The 17064-nt window shown below is 49.5% G+C and overlaps 1 protein-coding gene across 7 annotated transcripts in view; it reads left to right on the forward strand.

Moving 5' to 3' along the window:
* LOC100353437 (AGBL carboxypeptidase 4) overlaps positions 1-17064 on the forward strand; it is a 1500799-nt gene that overhangs the window by 1281030 nt on the left and 202705 nt on the right. For 4 of the 7 annotated variants that reach the window (XR_016211041.1, XM_089300713.1, XM_089300712.1 and 1 more), the window contains one exon: positions 6513-6689. The exons of 2 other annotated variants lie outside the window; for them this stretch is intronic. Coding sequence is in view for 4 of the 5 variants with exons in the window: in XM_089300713.1 (XP_089156839.1) it covers positions 6513-6670 (158 nt within the window). In the remaining variant the exon portion in view is untranslated. Of the gene's footprint in view, positions 1-1914; positions 2133-6512; positions 6690-17064 lie in introns of those variants that run through there. One more of the 7 variants, XM_089300714.1, reaches the window with a different exon arrangement.

A 17064-nucleotide genomic window follows, 5' to 3' on the forward strand; every position in this document is an offset into this window, starting at 1 on the left:
TGCCGGGTTCTAGGGCAGACGGCACATCCGTCCACGAACGAGGCCCCAGCCACAATTTCAGGTGGAGTGAGCCTCGTCCTGGCATGTGGTAGGACAGAGGGGGCCGTGTTAGCTGGGTCGGTTGGCGAGGGTCTGAGTGAGGAGGTGACACCCCAGCTGAGAGCTGGGTGTGGAAGAGGCAGCCCTGTGATGTCCTGAGGGGTGGTGAAGCAGGAGGAGCAAATCGCAGGAGCCAAGGCCAGCGTGAGGCCCCGGAGGTTGGTCTCGTAGGGGCGTGAGGGCCACAGTAAGCAGCGAGGTCCACTCTGCTCACAGCAGGGAGGTGACGGCGGTCTTCAGCTCGTGGGCCGGCCGGCCGCCTCGGGAGATTAGTTAGACGCTGACGCCGTGCTGTCAGGGAGAGATGACACTGCCATAAACCAAGGGCGCAGCAGTGGAGGGAGAGAAGGATGGCCGGCTACAGAGTGTGTTTTGGAGGTGTGGATGGCGGGAAACAGACACTAAGGGCCCAGTCTGAGGTCCCAGCCACAAGGTTTCAGAACCTGGATTCGGCCCCATACCCTCTGACTCTGGTCAGGTTTATTCTAGTCAAACTCAGCTGCCTCCCTTGCATGGCTGGTTCCTGGTTAATTCACTTAGGCAGCCACGTAGTCTTAGATAATCAGAGATAACGTTCACCTGGCTGCTGTCTGAAATGACGAGACATAATTTGGAAGGCTGCCCTGACAAAGAACCCTCTGGCAGGGGTTTGTAGCCCTGCCCAACCTGGCAGGTGGTTGGCTGATTGTGCTACACTTGTTGAAGATGACTCAGCAGGTCCCAGGTGCCTTCACGTAATCCAGTGTCTGCCATTGTCCTGTTGTGGTACAAGCCACCTGCCGTGAGTCTGCCCCAGGGGCCCGGGGCCCATCCCCTTAGTGCCTGGCACGTGGTAGGAGCTCAGTGAGTGAGTGCTGGGCAGAGGAAACCCGCCAGCCGGTGCCCTGGCCGAGCCTTGGTATTGGCTCTTAGAAATCACCACCCCTCCACAGCTGCAGCTCCTCAGCTGAACACTCACCTCCTAAATGGCCAGGGCTGCCTGAGATTGCAGCAACGAACGCACCTAGGAGAGTGGCCCTCAGCTCTGCGGCTTGGGCTCGCACAGAATCACGGTTCTCAGCCCTGGTGGGGCTCAGTTTCCCTCTCTGATCGACTCCTGGGTTTACCAATCCCTTTTTGAACCTCAAGTGTTTCTGGGCGTGACAGTCCACACCTGGCTGTTTCTCAGAAGATGCTCTTGTCTCTTCAGGGAAAAGTAAAGGAATTTCCACAACCGTGAACCACCTACAGACTTAACTCAACCCCCCATCCTTCCGCTGCATGTCTCAGAAGTTTCCTTGTCTTACTTGGGGCAGCAATTCTTTCCACCTGGGCTCTGGATCCCCACTCACCTGCCTTCCTAAGTCCCTTGTTCCTCAGTTGCATTCCCGCTGGACTGGCTCCTGCCAGCATTGCTTAACACACCACTTACTACAAGAGCACTTAGTATGAACACTCCTTAGAGGCCACGTCCGTCACCCAGCTGCTGTCGCATCTGCCTGCCTTTCCTTGTCCCAGCTTCTTGAGAAACTTGTCTGCATTTTCTGCCTGTGTTCACAGCGTTGCCCCTGCCAGGTGCCTCCCACTCCCAGGCTTCTGCTTCATCCTCGGTCACCGGTCACTGGGAGGGCCCCAGCGACTTCCTTGTTCGCACCTCCTCACCAGCACCAGGTCCTGGCTACTGCTCCTTTTCTGAGCAGTGCATCCTGCAGGCCCAGGATTTCTTCCACCTCTCCAGCCCCTCAGTCTCCTTGGTGGGTGTCTCCTCTGCACTCCCACCCCACTGAGCTTCCCGTGACTGACCTCCCCTCCTCCCATTGTTCCCATTGCCTTCAGCATGCCCGTGGCTCCGGGTCGAAACGCTCACCCTGCCTGGGACGTGGTGATCCAATGCCTGGTCGGCGATATCCTCTTCACCACCACCCTTCCCAGTTCCACCATGCTGTAGCCACACAGGCCGTCTTCCAGCCCCTTCTGTGCCTGCCACCGGCAGTGTCCCTCCGCCCGATGCGTACACTCTGCCTCCTTGTTCTTCCGGGAAGCCTCCCTAAGCAGATCTCTCCATGCCCACCGCCTGTCCTGAGTGCCTCTCCATTGCTCTCTATCACACCACCCACTCAGTCTCTGCTCAGCATTTCTTGTTTACTTGATAACTATCTAATTTCTCTTTCTTCTGCTACCCCCATCTGAATATAAACTTTATAAGCATCTTGTTCAGGACCTACATATACTAAGTGCTTAATAAATGTTTGTTGAATCAGTGAATGACAAGCTTCAAGTCTGTATTTGACCTCAGGTCACTCTTCTGGGTTCCTCATCCATGTGTCCTGGCACCTGCTAGTCATCTTACAGACGGCACCACTCACTGCTGTCTACTCCTTCGGCAAGAACCCTCTGCCTCTTCCTCTTTGCCTGTCTTAGTGAATGGCACCACCAGCCAGGGACCCAGTCCGCACCCTTGCCTCCTCCACATGCCTCATTCACCAGCTGTCTGCCCTAGCCACTTCTTCCTACTCACTGCTCATCTGGTAGTCTGGGCCATGCCACTTCATCCTCACACTAACCCCAGCAGCTCCCAGACCCCCCACTGTTGTGTAACCAGGGTGATCTTCCCAAAGCCAGAGTTGATCCTGTGGCCACAGCCATGGTCACAGCTGCCCCTCCCCGCCATGTTCACTACTAAAGGAGGAACTTATGAACATCTTATAAAAGCACCTTTGTGGTCTGGCCACTGACTACACCTTCAGCAACATTCCCCTTGAACTCTTAAATCCTTGCTATAATGAGCTACTGCATTCCCTGAACAAGCCTTCTTCCCGCTACCCTTGGGAACTTGCAGATGCTGTTCCTAGTGCTTGGAGCACAGTGCCCCTGCCCCCTCCAGCAGCCCTGCCTGCTCAGCCAACTGCCTGTCACCACGCTCAGGGAAGCCATCTCTTGGGGTTGGTGGGTGCTTCCATTTCTGATTTCTTCTTAATAGTATCTTTGCCTTCTAGCAAGCCTTGTCCAGGAAAAGCTTGCTATGTAAATGAATGGGAAGGAAACTGACTTGCCCCAGGGCATAGACCCAAGTAGAGCCAGAGCCAAGCTGAGCTGGGATTTCAGGCCGAGGGAGATCACCAAGGTTTCCAGTTCCACTGAAGGGCAGTGTTGTGGCTGTCTCCCATGCCACCGTATAATCACCATTGAAGCCTCGTTTTGTGAGCTATTCCATTTTGCCTGATTCTTCCCATGCAGCCTGACTCCCGGATTGGGATTGTTCGCATGTGTTGTGTCTGATTTTATCACATTTATTCACATTTGCGGAATAAACATGGTAGAAGCCTTTGTGTTCATAAGGTTGGTGAGGAGTTCCTCTTCCCTTGGATGCTAAACATCACCTCTTTCTGGATAGCAGAAGGATGGAGCAAACACTGACCCTGCCGTGGAGAGATGAAAGCCAGAGGGCTCCAGCAGAGTCTTGCTCTAGTGACAAGCTCCAGAATGACAGTTAAGCCTTCTAAGGGCAAATGACCTTTTGCAGAGTGTCTGAGTTTTCTAAATGAGCCACAGCACTGCGTTCTGGTTAATTTTTATAACTTTTTTAATAGGACACATTAGCGCTGTTATAAACCTTGTTAATTAAGCAGTAATCTCAAATGCTCCCTCGCAGAGGGAGACATTGCCGGCAAGTGCAGGTGATTAATATCGGGAGTCTAATGAAGCCTTTTAATCAACCTGAGGAGCCGTTCAGTGCTTTTCCCTCAGGGAATGAGAGGGGTTGGAATGGGGGGGGGGGGCTCCTCTGAAATCCGTCCTCCGCTTGCACCTTTCTGCCTCTTCTCCACTCACTCTCGGGGTTCTAGCGGCCTCCATACCCACTCTCCTGCCTCCCCCTTCTTTCTCCCTCACCTCTTCACCTGCCCGTTCTACCTTGCAAACAACTAGAGACTTGGCGCTACAAGAATCTCCTGAGATTTTTGCAGGGGTGGAAAACCTTTTTTTATGCCAAGGGCCATCTTTATAATATAATTTGTAGGCCATAGAAAATGATCAGCTCAAAAATTAGCCTGCTCTACATTTGTCGCATTTTGAATCCCACCTGCAGTTACCTTGGTGTGGCCAGACCAAGTGATTTTGCACGCCACAAAGGCCCGTGGGCCAGAGTTTCCCACCCCTGCATAGGGTGACAGCCTCCTTTTGCAAATAGTGACACTGAGATCCAGAGAGTTTCCCCCATAGAGGCTGCACATGTCTAAGCCATATTTAAACCCCATAATTTCTCATCACAAACTGTCTCCCTTCTTGGTTCCAGTTCCAGCAAGGCCACTGCGAGTGTTTGCTTTCCTGGCCCAGGGTTGGGAAGGGAACACCCAAGTCCCAATCTGTGCTGAGAGACAATGTAGTTCGGTCAGAGAGAAAAACAGGCAGGTGTGGGAACCCGGCTGGTGGGTAGAGTAGGGAATCCCCACTCACTCTGGTAGGTTCCAGGAAGGGCTGGATCTGGAAGGAGGCAGGTGAAGGGTAGGGCCCAGGTATGTGGACAGAGATGAGCAGAGCCACTGGTTCATGAGATAGCTTGGAGGGGAGAGGGGCCGCCGCACATGGACATAGCAGACGTGGAGCTAGAGAGGCAGAACTGCCCACCTTCTTGTCTCTCTCAATCCTCTGGAAAGGTGGAGACAAAGTAAGGATTGGTCAGGCTGGGGAGTGGCCAGGCAGCAGTGGAGGTCAAGTAAAAACCTTTAAGGCACCACTGTGGAAAACCCTTCTTGGCAGGGAAGAAAGGGTACCCCAGGGAAAGAATGCTGCCAGCGTGTGCACCTGCAGCCCGTGCCTCTGCAGCACAGCTGGCTCCCTGCCCAGGCACAGGCCAGAGTGTGGGCGGCACCTGGGGGTTCTGCCCCAAACCTGCTCTTTCTCCAGGCCTGCGTTTTCTCACCTAGAAGTGGAGGGGTTAGCACGAGTTAGTCTTTACCATCCCTGCCAGGGTTGACGTTCTGCTTCTCTGAGAACATCACCTGCTCTGGGCTGGCTTGGTAAAGCCAACACTTTGCTTATTCTCCATAGAAATCCCTATTTTATAGATGAGGAGGCCCAGGCTCAAAGAAGCCTTCATTTAGGCCCATGATTGCCTACCCCACCCACACCCTAATCCTCTTATGTCCACAGTTTTGTGCCTCTCAGGTTTCCCTGGAAAAACATTCATTGATTTCATTCACTCACTCAATCTATATTGATTTAATCTTTTCCTTTTGCCAAGCACTGAGTGAGGCCCTCAGAGTTAGTAGTTGTATAGACATAAAATAGTTATAACACCCCACAGAGTTGTCATACTCCTTACAGTTTGAAGACTCATAAAATGTTTATCCCACATGCCTCATATCAGCCCTAGAAAGATAATCCGTGGCTTATTATCCTTGTTACTGAGCTAAAGAACCTAGGACACTGATTAACACCATGTCCCCAGGCCAGGCTCTGAAACCAGTCCCTGACATCAGACTCCTGCCAGGCCTCGTGTGGGGCTGGCTGTTGGCTTCGTCTTAGCAATGATAGACTCGGTAAGAGAGTAGCTGTCCTCAACCTCATTAGCAATCACCACAATGAGACACCACTTCACACCCACCAGGTTGTCAAAACCTTAATAATGTGACAGTGTCAACTGCTGCTAAAGAAACGAGCATCCAGTACTTGCATACACTGCTGCTAAGAGTGCCACTTAGCACAAGCACTGTGGGAGGACAGTTTACCAGGCATCGCCCAGTAAAGTTGCCTGTGCACACACCCTGACATTCAGCAGTTCCATACCTAGCCTGAGAGTGGAGAAGTTCCGGCTTGGGTGCCCCACAGATGTATGCCAGGGTGTTGGTAACTGCAAAGCCAGGTATCCACTGATAGTAAAATGTATTTAAAGTGCGTGGTACAGTCACGCCATAAAACACTACTCCTCAATGAAGATGAATGACCTCCAGCTCTCCTCTTCGTGGGTAAATCTCCAGGCTGGAACAGCGAGTGAGAGAAAGCAAGTCAAAAGGATATAGAGATAGAGAGATATTGGCACATTTATCAAAAGGCTGAACACAGTAAGGAAACACCAGGCGTCAGTTATACATATGCATACCTAGATGTTAACATGAGAAGAAATGAAGAGCAGAACTCCAGGATAGTGGTTACCACCGGTGGCATGGGGGAGGGAGGGCATCCAGGGTCTTCCATGGGCCCAGTAGAGTCCCGTTATCCACAAGGTGGCTGCACGGGTGTTTTGTCATTATTTCTAAACTGTGGACTCACAGTGTGTGCCTATGCTTTTCTAAATACATTCCATGGTACAAATTTAAAGATACAGTTGTGCCAGATGTGTGACTTGGTAGATCAGGAGGCCCACCCTCCCCCTACAGATCTATCCTCAGATTCACCATTAATCCTTGGTCTTGTTGTTTGTTCTCCCTGTCCAGAGTGTTTGTATGACAGAATAGCACAAGAAACTGTGGATGAAACTGAAATTGCACAGAGACTCTCCAAAGTCAACAAGTACATCTGTGAAAAAATCATGGATATCAATAAATCCTGTAAGAATGAAGAACGAAGGGAAGCAAAATACAATTTGCAATAAACTTTGGATTTTTCATAAAGCCTTCGTGTTTTCATTGTGTGGCGTGTGATTTGCGTCCATGGCCCTGTCCAGACCAGACCCCACCATGCACGGCGGTGTGTGGACAGGGAGCCAGTAGGATTCTGGGCTCAGCGACTTGTTCTGAACTTGGACTTCCTACTCCAAAGAAGGCAGAGGATTTGCTGAGACTGAGGCAGCAGCCTGGTGCCAGTGGCATTATGGGGATGGGGAAGGCACTCTTTCTGCAGCAGGATAAAGTATCTCTGAACTGCCTGTCACTTGAGCAGGATTGGAACTGATATTTTTACCATCCAAGGACTTCGATCCCGTTCCTCTATTTTGTTCTATAATAAAGCTTCATTAATTCTTTGATGTAGACTATCGTTATCCTCATTTATTTATAACACAGATACACAGCAGAGGTGTGTGCGGCCTGAAATGCCTTCTCTTTTCGGGGAGGAGTCTTCAGTCTGAAGGAGAGACGGCGCCTGAGGGTCAGGGGTGCTGTCCGGATCTGAAGGGCTGTCTCCAAAGCAGGTCTCTTTCTCTGACAGTCACCTTTCTCACTTAAGGTGATCTGAAATTCAGCTTCCCTGGCCTTTTGGTTCTATCTCTGTAAGGAGGTGTAGGGGGACAATAATCTTAGATGGGGGGAGAGGTAGTGTTATATCGGTGTCACCTGGTATCCATTCATCCTACCTGATATCCTGAGTGATCTTTCAAGTTTCGTAATTTGTATATGGTTCTTTCTTAATGAGTCCCTAATGTACCCGGCACACATTCTGGCTAACCACGTTGGATCTTGTGTTGATGTGCATTTTCCTTCTGTGATACCTGTGAAGTGAGCATGGCATATAGGGCATTGGGGAGACACCGCTAGGTTTCAGGCCTGGCTACCCTTCTTGCTTTGGTCTTAACCTAATCTCTTTGAGTTTCCATTTTCTATTCTATAAAAAGGAGATAATACCTACCTTGCAGAGTTGTTATAGGGACTATATATATATACACACACACACATATATATATATATATATAAAAGATTCAATGAATGCTGGCAATTTTTACTCATTTGGCCTCTGGTTTTGCTGATAGTTTATCCATTTACTGGTGGTCTACAGTGAAAAACTCAAGGTTATTGGAATAACTAGGGGAGGTGATTACCACTTTGAGAACTTTTATTTTAGTACATAAAATAATCCTTTGTAATGTGAAATATATGCTCCTAATGAGGTTTTACATGTGAATTTTCTATTATGGAATTTCCCTAGCCCTCTCAAAACTAGCAGTGTGATCTTGGACCAATCACTTAATTTCTCAGAATCCTTATCAGTAGAACAAGGAAAATGATGCCTATCTTACAGGCTGTATAAATAATGAAGGAATAATAATAGACACGCTAGGACTTTTCTAGGTACTTAACATGGATTCATTGATTTTGTGAGGTATGTAAAGTTCTTGACACTTGGTAGGTATCAGTAAATTCTTGTTTAAGATGTGTTTTAATAGCATGGGGCAACGGGCTTGAATGGTGTGGAGTATTCATATGAGAAACCAAAGGAAACTATGCATCATGCCTGATCTCATCCCTAAGCATGGTGAAGGTGTGGACACCCAGAGCCTGTGAGCATTTGCCATCAAAGGAAATGGTACCTGCTTTATAGGAGCTTGTAGGTTAGCGGGGGAAACCGAGAAACGTCTACAATAAAGATGTCATGACATATGTGAAACTGTTGTGTAATGCCCGATGCCTCTGTGAGGGAAGGCAGAGGGCTGTGGAAGAGCGAGGATCTGGGTTCAAGCCCTGGCTTTACCAGCCCAGGAAGGTCACCTGACTCCTCTGGGCCTGTTGCTTCTCACGTGGACATAATTATCCGTAATAGGCTGTTGTGCAGAGTAACATATTGAGAGCTGGAAAAGGGGCTTTGTAAGTGGTGAAGACCTGTGCAGGTGTCAGGTATTGTCCTTAGTGGGTAAAGGCAAAATGAAGTGAGAAATGAATATGACAGGGAAGAACTCCTGCTGAGGAATCCGGAGGATTCACACAGCAGCTACACTGAGATGGGGCGAGCCCCTGTTGTGTACCTGGTACCAGTTATTAGGACAGGAAGACAAGGCCGTCGTTCTTAATACCCATGCCAATGAAGATAAGGGCCCGGAAAAGGCTAATTTCTTGCCCAAGTTTCTGGAGCTCACAGTGGTGGAGCTGGATCAGAACCCAGGTCTGTTCAAAACAGACCTTTTTAGCACTCCCTGAAAGATGCGTGGAAAATGACAGTCAGGGCTGAGAATCTAGATGTGTAATTTCAGAGGGTGTTCAGGGGAAACTGGACCTAAGTAATTAGCCAGTGAAAATTGATCTCATTAATTCAAGCCATTTGGAGAGATTAGAAAGAGTAGTGCTGCTTATAGGCATTCATAGTTTTATTTTTATTACATCCAAGAACATACACAAAGCCATATCCTGTGTAGCAGAGCACTTGCCAAACTTGCCCAAACTTAAGAATTTGCTGAGGTGCTTAAAATATAGATTCCTGGGCTTTGGCTTGGAGAGCCTGATTTTCAGTAGCTTTGGGATTAAGTAGGACATGTTAACTTTAACACAAGTGCACTTTTGAAAAATACCAGTTTAGGGCCGGCGCCGTGGCTCACTTGGTTAATCCTCCATCTGTTGCTCCTCTTCCAGTCCAGCTCTCTGTTGTGGCCCGGAAGGCAGTGGAGGATGGCCCAAGTGCTTGGGCCCTGCACCCGCATGGGAGACCAGGAGGAAGCACCTGGCTCCTGGCTTCAGATTGGTGCAGCGTAGTGGCCATTTGGGGGGTGAACCAACGGAAGGAAGACCTTTCTCTGTGTCTCTCTCTCTCTCTCACTAACTCTGTCTGTCAAAATAAAAAAAAAAAAAAGAAAGAAAAATACCAGTTTAGTAGAATTCATTATATCTACTTTAATGAAGGAATAAGAGTGTTTCCTAAGTTAAAAATAAATAAATAAATAAAAATTAACAGTCCTCCTACAATGCCTGGGGATATTTGAAATTGAGAATAAATTTCTTCTTAAATAATTGATAGTATACTCTAAAACTGTGGTTAGAGTTGCCACACGGAAAGCTGTTTAGTGGGGCACAACACAGGAGGTGTCTTTCTATATAGTCACGAGTGATTTTTCTCTCGCTGTTGCACATAGATATTTTTGATTCCTGTAGCAGGTCAGTGAGTCTTGTCAGACAGGATGGTCCATACTGAGCTGGCAGAACCTGGATCGATGAGGTTTGGGTGTCATCTTTAGAAGTCCTCTGTCGGCCGGCGCCGCAGCTCAGTAAGCTAATCCTTCGCCTTGCGGCGCCGGCACACCGGCTTCTAGTCCCGTTCGGGGCGCCGGATTCTGTCCCGGTTGCCCCTCTTCCAGGCCAGCTCTCTGCTGTGGCCAGGGAGTGCAGTGGAGGATGGCCCAAGTGCTTGGGCCCTGCACCCCATGGGAGACCAGGAGAAGCACCTGGCTCCTGCCTTCGGATCAGCGCGGTGCGCCGGCCGCAGCGCGCTGGCCGCGGCGGCCATTGGAGGGTGAAGCAACGGCAAAGGAAGACCTTTCTCTCTGTCTCTCTCTCTCACTGTCCACTCTGCCTGTCAAAAAAATAAAAATTTAAAAAAAAAGTCTTCTGTCACCACAGGAGACAGAAAGAAGGGGCCTGAGTTTCTTGTCTGTATTTCTTTCTTTCTTTATTTTTTTATTTGACAGATAGAGTTAGACAGTGAGAGAGAAAGACAGAGAGAAAGGTTTTCCTTCCGTTGGTTCACTCCCCAAGTGGCCAGGAGCCAGGAGCTTCTTCCTGGTCTCCCATGCAGGTGCAGGGCCCAAGCATTTGGGCCATCCTCCACTGCCCTCCCGGGCCACAACAGAGAGCTGGACTGGAAGAGGAGCAACCAAGACTAGAACTCGGCACCCGTATGGGATGCTGGCGCCGCAAGCGGAGGATTAGCCAAGTGAGCCACGGCGCCAGCCCCCTCTTGTCTGTGTTTCTTAAATATGACTTTTTAAAAATGATTATAAATTAAAAAATACTTTATAGAATTTTTTGGAGTAATAGGGGAAACCCTCCTAACGGCAGTGCTGAAAGTGTTGTGATGGATCTCATTTAGTTTGTTTTTTTTTTTTCTAAAATATCAATATGTATTTTATGTCCCTGTGATCCTAGCATGCCATCAGATTTGTATCCTCGTCTGTGTATTTAATATGTTTCCTTGTTGCTCCATTAAATCCATAACTTTCAACTCCAATAGCCACAAAGTGGACAGACATAAAGCTACAGGAGCATAAGCCATCTGGTACACTGCCTAGACCCTCACCGGGGCTAAGCTGTGGGCCCACCAGTGTACACTAGGCCTCGCTGTACACCATACATACAGCAGTAGAGGGAGCCGGAGTTCTGAGGTGAATGGAGCCATCCTCAGTTCCTGGCTCTAGCACTTACTAACTCACATGAGGCAAGTTACATCGTCAGTCTTAACACTAGCTTCTTCATCCAGAAAACGGAGGTAATAATGTCTGCTTCATGGGTGGTTAGGAGAACTGAGGGTGTAATTAGAGTGTCCAGCACAAGTGGATAAATGGCCCTGAGTTAGCACTGCCAGCTCTCTCCTCTCCTGTCCTTTGCCCGTGAGACCTGTTGGTCCCTCCCCTGAGTGTGTCCGTGTCCTGCCTCCACTGCTGACTTTGGCTTGGCTCCAGCAGCTTGGTGCTTGTCCCCCAGACTTGGGGCTTCCCTGTGCATGCTCCCCCACTCACCTCCACACAGTTGGCCCATGTACCTGCCTCAGATGACCACATTGTTGGTAAATGAAACTCAGATGAGGACTTTCGTGTCACCCAGCTTTTTCTCTTTATATTTGCCATTGTTTTCTTAGGGTGCGTTCACCTCACGCAGAAGGAATGACATTTTTACCACTGCCTATAAATGTACTGGGCGTGACTACTTTATTGCATTATTCTGCCAACTTAATAAGTGAAAACTTATATTCTCTCTAATTATTATGGACTGCACATCCTTCTAGAGTTTGGTTTCTTCTTTACGGAAAGGAGAAATTTCTACAAAACCTAAGGGCATTTCTGTGTTTTGTTTTCTCCTGGGTCAGTGTGTTGACCTTGGGCATGTTAAGTTTTGCTTTTGTGTCTGCAAACAGAGATACCAACAGATCTTCTCGTTAATTCTTTGGTGTTAATGGGGTTCTGTCGGGCAGTTTTGTACGCTCGTGAAACCTGAGACTCAACAGTGAACTTCAAGGTTCTGCTCTCAGATCCCCTCCCCACCGTCACAGACACCATTCCAGACCACGTGTGCACCTTTCAGTCCAAGAGCCCAGCCACTTCTCGCCCTCACTGCAGTGTTCGGCTGAGCTGAAATTCAACCTCCCTGGAACTCCTAGAGTTGTTCCTGTTCCCTACCTCCAAGGTCACAAAGGATACTTTTCATTACTGCTTGTTGGTGGAGTTGAGGGTGGCGAGCATTGCTCTTTAGCTGACAAAGAGCTCAAATTCTGTCCTACCACTTCCTGTGAGGGAGGCCCCATGGCAAACAGCAGGGAACCTGGGTCTAGGTAGCTCTGTGTTCAGATCCTGGTTCTGCTACTTTCTAGTATGTGACTTTGAACAGGTTTGTTAGGTAAAGCTGCTGCCTGTGACACAGGCATCCCATATGGGCTCCTGTTCAGGTCCTGGCTGCTCCACTTCCAAAGCAGCTCCCTGTTAATGTGCCAGGGAAAACACTGGAAGATAGCCCAAGTCCCTGGGTCCCTCCACTCTTGTGAGAGACCCAGATGAAGCTCCTGGCTCCTGGCTTCAGCCCAGCCCGGTGCTGGCCATTACAGCCATTTGGGGAGTGAACCAGCAAATGGAAGATATCTCTCTCTCTCTCTCTCTCTCTGTATCTCTCCTTCTCTCTGTGTAACTCTGACTTCCAAATAAATACATATAAATATTTTTTAAAAATAGGGATCGTAGAGCCTCCTAGGACAATGTGATGAAGGGCCCCGGCCGGCATCCAGGATCTCTCGCTCAGAACACTGAGTACCCTGCCTGCCTTTCTATAGCCAGTCTCTAAAGACAGGGCCCAGTGACCACTACTGTAGGAAGAGCCTGACCCACAGGATGTCATCTCTTATTCTCTCCATTTTTAAAAGATTTATTTTATTTATTTGAAAGGCAGAAATGAGAGAAGAAGAGAGAGAGAAAGAGATATCCTCCATCCACTGGTTAACTCCCCAAATGGCCACAATGGCTGGAGCTACACCAGGGCAAAGTCAGGAACCTGGAATTCCATCCAGGTCTCCCACATGGTTGGAAGGGACCCAAATACTTGGGTCCTTTGCTGCTACTTTTCGCAGATGCATTCGTGGGGAGCTAGGTTGGAAGCAGAGCAGCGGGGACTGGAACTGTGTGTGTCTGCGCTCTGATCGCAGATGCCAGCCTCACAGGCGGCAGTTTAATCTACTGCACCACGAACGCCTGTCCCTACTCTCCCTCTTTGAATTAGCATCGTTAGCAATAGAATTGTCTCAGACAGAACCAATAAATTTCAGTAAGGTGAGATTGAAAGTGCGTGGTTGGGGAGTGTCACCAGCTACCCCCCTGCTCCCTCTTTTTGGCTAACAGGATACTTATGCCTGTTGTTGACTGTGTTGTCAGAAAAAACAGCAAGAATCTGGGAGCCAGAGGAACTCATACCGAATTCAAATCCTGACTTCACTCTTCATTAGATTAGAGGAAATTGGGCAAGTTCCCCACGGTCTCCCCGCCCCTGTCACTTGTCCGCTATGCAGTTGTTAAGGTAATCACAGTGGCCTGCCACTGAGCCACACCTGCAGGCCTGGCCTCCATGAATGTGGGGTCTTTTGCTTCCCTTTTTTTTCCTCCCCTTTCTCATCTGCACAGTTGTTTAATCTCACCCTTTCCCCCCAATTGTGTGAATGTTTCAATTACATTTCTTAAATGAAATGCAGGACTTCACGTCCATCCCTGTTCCATTTCATCTTATTGGTTGCAGACCAACATTCCAGCTGGTTGAGATCTTCTTTTCCATTTTAGTTTATGTTACAAGAGAAAATGTAAAGAAATCCAAAATCTAAGGAGAAAATCCAGCCCCAAGCCCGCGAGCCAAGCCCAGCTCCTCGTGCATTCCCGAGTGTCCATCCCGCGTGTCCACGGGCAGCTCCTGTGCTCGCCGCAGTCCTGGTCAGCATCCTGCCCATGTCAGCTGACAGCACACAGCACACATCTCCTCCTCTGCTGCCTGATTTTATTAATGGTCAGTGTAGAACTCTTCCCAGTGCCGGGCCGCTGCGATTCACCTCTTATCTCTAAGCTGTGTGTGTCTCTCGTTTCTTGCCTTTAGCAATAACGCTGCCTGACGTGATCATTTACAAGTGTTTTCCTCACAGTGATTTTTTTCCTTTGTAGAATAGAATCTCAGGAGGGGCTCTGCGGGTTAAAGGGTGGGACCGTTTTCCCAGTCCCTCCTATGTGTTGCTACGTTGCTCTCTAGATGGTTAAGCCGCGTCTCCAGCACTGTGACTTGTGTGAGCCTTTTCCCCACAATGTCACGACACTGTTTGGAATCCAGTTCCAGCTGTGCCTTCTCAGCTTCCTCCTAACCACGCATCTGGGCATTTGAGGGGTGCCTTTGGAATTTTATTCTATGCCACAGCCTTTCTCCAAGCTTTACAGCATATAGATAGGCTCGTTCGTATGTTGTCCAAGTTATTGGTAAAGACAAAAGCCTGTGGTCCCTGAATGGGAGAGACCCCTCTTTCTGTCGCTCATTAGCTTCCTCTGAGCTGGACGATTTCAGCAGTTAGGACTCCCCCACCTAGCCGTGGTCAGGGGAGAGCTCTGAGAGGCGACATGTGAACTCTCCCTGAAGGGCGGGGGTGGCTGTGAGGTCATTTGTCTTTTGTGCAGCCCTCCATGCAGCACCCTAAGTGTGCCGGGTCCTTGCTGTGCACAGCACCCTGCCAGGCACTGCTGCTCGGGTCACTCCAGGGCATCAGACCTCCAGGGTGGCTCTGAGTGCTGTGCTCTTTCCAGCACCCCAGAAGTTCTCAAACTTCAGCCTGCAGCAGAACCACTGGAGAGCTCGCTAAGACACAAATCATCAGATGCCACCCAGGATCTCAGACTCAGCCGACGCAGCATTGGGCTCACAAATGCACATTTTATTTTATTTTATTTTATTTATTTATTTATTTATTTTGACAGGCGGAGTGGACAGTGAGAGAGAGAGACAGAGAGAAAGGTCTTCCTTTGCCGTTGCTTCACCCTCCAATGGCCGCCGTGGCCAGCGCGCTGCGACCGGCACACCGCGCTGATCCGATGGCAGGAGCCAGGTGCTTCTCCTGGTCTCCCATGGGGTGCAGGGCCCAAGCACTTGGGCCATCCTCCACTGCACTCCCTGGCAACAGCAGAGAGCTGGCCTGGAAGAGGGGCAACCGGGACAGAATCCGGCGCCCCGACCGGGACTAGAACCTGGTGTGCCGGCGCCGCTAGGCGGAGGATTAGCCTAGTGAGCCATGGCACTGGCTACAAATGCACATTTTAAACAAATTCCCAGGTGATGCTCACACTGCTGGGCCAGGGACTACAACTGGGGAATCACTGCTCTAAACAATTCTACTTTCTAACATGGTTGCCATGACAAGTGGTACACACTTGCATTTTGGTGATTTCAAATGAATGGGCCATGACCAGCAGAAGCTGTGGGTAGATGAGCAGAAGGCAGGGTGGAGTGCCTGAGCTGTGACAGCAGCTCTGCCCACCAAATGCCACGTCACTTCAGAGGTGGGCCCCAGCACTTCGGGACGCATCTTCCTGTATGTGAAATGGCATGGTCATCCTGGCTCCGCCTGCTTCCCGGGGATGGTGGTCGACTGGATGAGACTGTGGAAGAAAGAGTATGTTTTCTCAAGTAAATGAAGAAATCTCAAGAATCAGTAGAGTAAAACATTCCTGTTTCAGTACTTTTCTGTGCCTGTGTCCTTGTGTCCAGGACATGATGAAGAGAGAGGGACCCAGACCCATGTCTTCTCCCTCTGCACCCAGACCTCCCCACCCCATACAAAGCACAGCTGGGATTGTCCACTTGTCAGGGCTCCTTTATGCACCTATCCAAATTTTCTGAATACGTCACAAACTGTATCATTATGACATTCACTAACCACTTTAACCTCTTGGTTTCAGTTTCACTCATTGTTGTATTTCCAGAACATGACAGATCATAGGCACTCATTTGAAAATCATTGAATAAAATAAATGGTAAGAATAAAAGACGCATTAGAAGGCTGTGGCCCCATTCCAGGACCCCAAAGACAGAGGGAGAGGAATGAAGCAGAGAAAAACCCTGGGGCCACTGCAGCTCAATCCCAGTGAACTCAGCTCTCGGCCCCTGCCTAGGGATAGGGTGAGGGGCTCCTGATCAGACCAGTGGCATTATGGGAGGGAGGAGCTAATAGATGTCCAGGGCCTGAGCCACCTCACACAGAGTGCTCTGTGGGAAGAGTATGGGAAAAAGGCTGTCTTTGCCGGCTGGAGTGGGCAGCTCTCTTTTACTCGGAAGCCCTTAGTGAGCCCAGAATGCCAGCAATCACACCAGAACCCACTGGACCTGGTACAGCTGCCATCAGAGAGGACACAGAGGGGGAAACACCAAGGAGGCTTGCCCTGCAGCATTGTCGTCGGTTCTCAGCCAGTCACTGCTCACGGTTCTCACTCATGGCCACCTGCAGCTCCTCCCAGACCTCAGCAGAGATGGGATTTCCACACTGCCATCATTTCTGGAGGCTCTGGAGTCTGAGCTGCAGTGACAGGGTGTTCACTGTGCCCCTGCTCCCCTCACATACCCCTCACACTGCTCCTGCCCCTGGGAATCAGTGGCTTGTTGAGATAGCTTGCACCTATCCAGTCGGGGGCCTTTGCTCATTGCTGTCCTCCTTCTGGATCATTAACTATGGGGAAAAGCAAAAACAGACCCTCTCCTTGCCAGGCTTGAAGCCTCTGTGCAAATGCTTGCGTTTCCTCCAAGTGCCCTTCTTTTCTCTTTCTAAAAGGACTTCCTCTCCTAGAGTTTTCCAGTGCATCCTCCACACCTCACTCCCAACCGCACCTTTCTTGTATCTTAACACTCAGAGCGTGGTGATGCTGTATCTGTTTGGTTGGCTCTTTCCCCCAGGTTGTTAGCAAACTGGGAGCAGGGCTGGGTGAAGTCTTCTTTATACCCACTTGCTGGGCTCTACCATGTGCGGGGTGCAGGAGACACAGATTTGGACAATGTTTATTCATTAACAACCTGTGTGTACTTCCTGTATGCCAGACCCTCTTTATTCTTTTATTTGTTCTCGCACAACCCAAAGAAG

This window comes from Oryctolagus cuniculus, chromosome 7 (genome assembly GCF_051225735.1).
Source record: "Oryctolagus cuniculus isolate XC-2025 breed Fujian yellow rabbit chromosome 7, ASM5122573v1, whole genome shotgun sequence".
NCBI classification, from domain to species: domain Eukaryota; kingdom Metazoa; phylum Chordata; class Mammalia; order Lagomorpha; family Leporidae; genus Oryctolagus; species Oryctolagus cuniculus.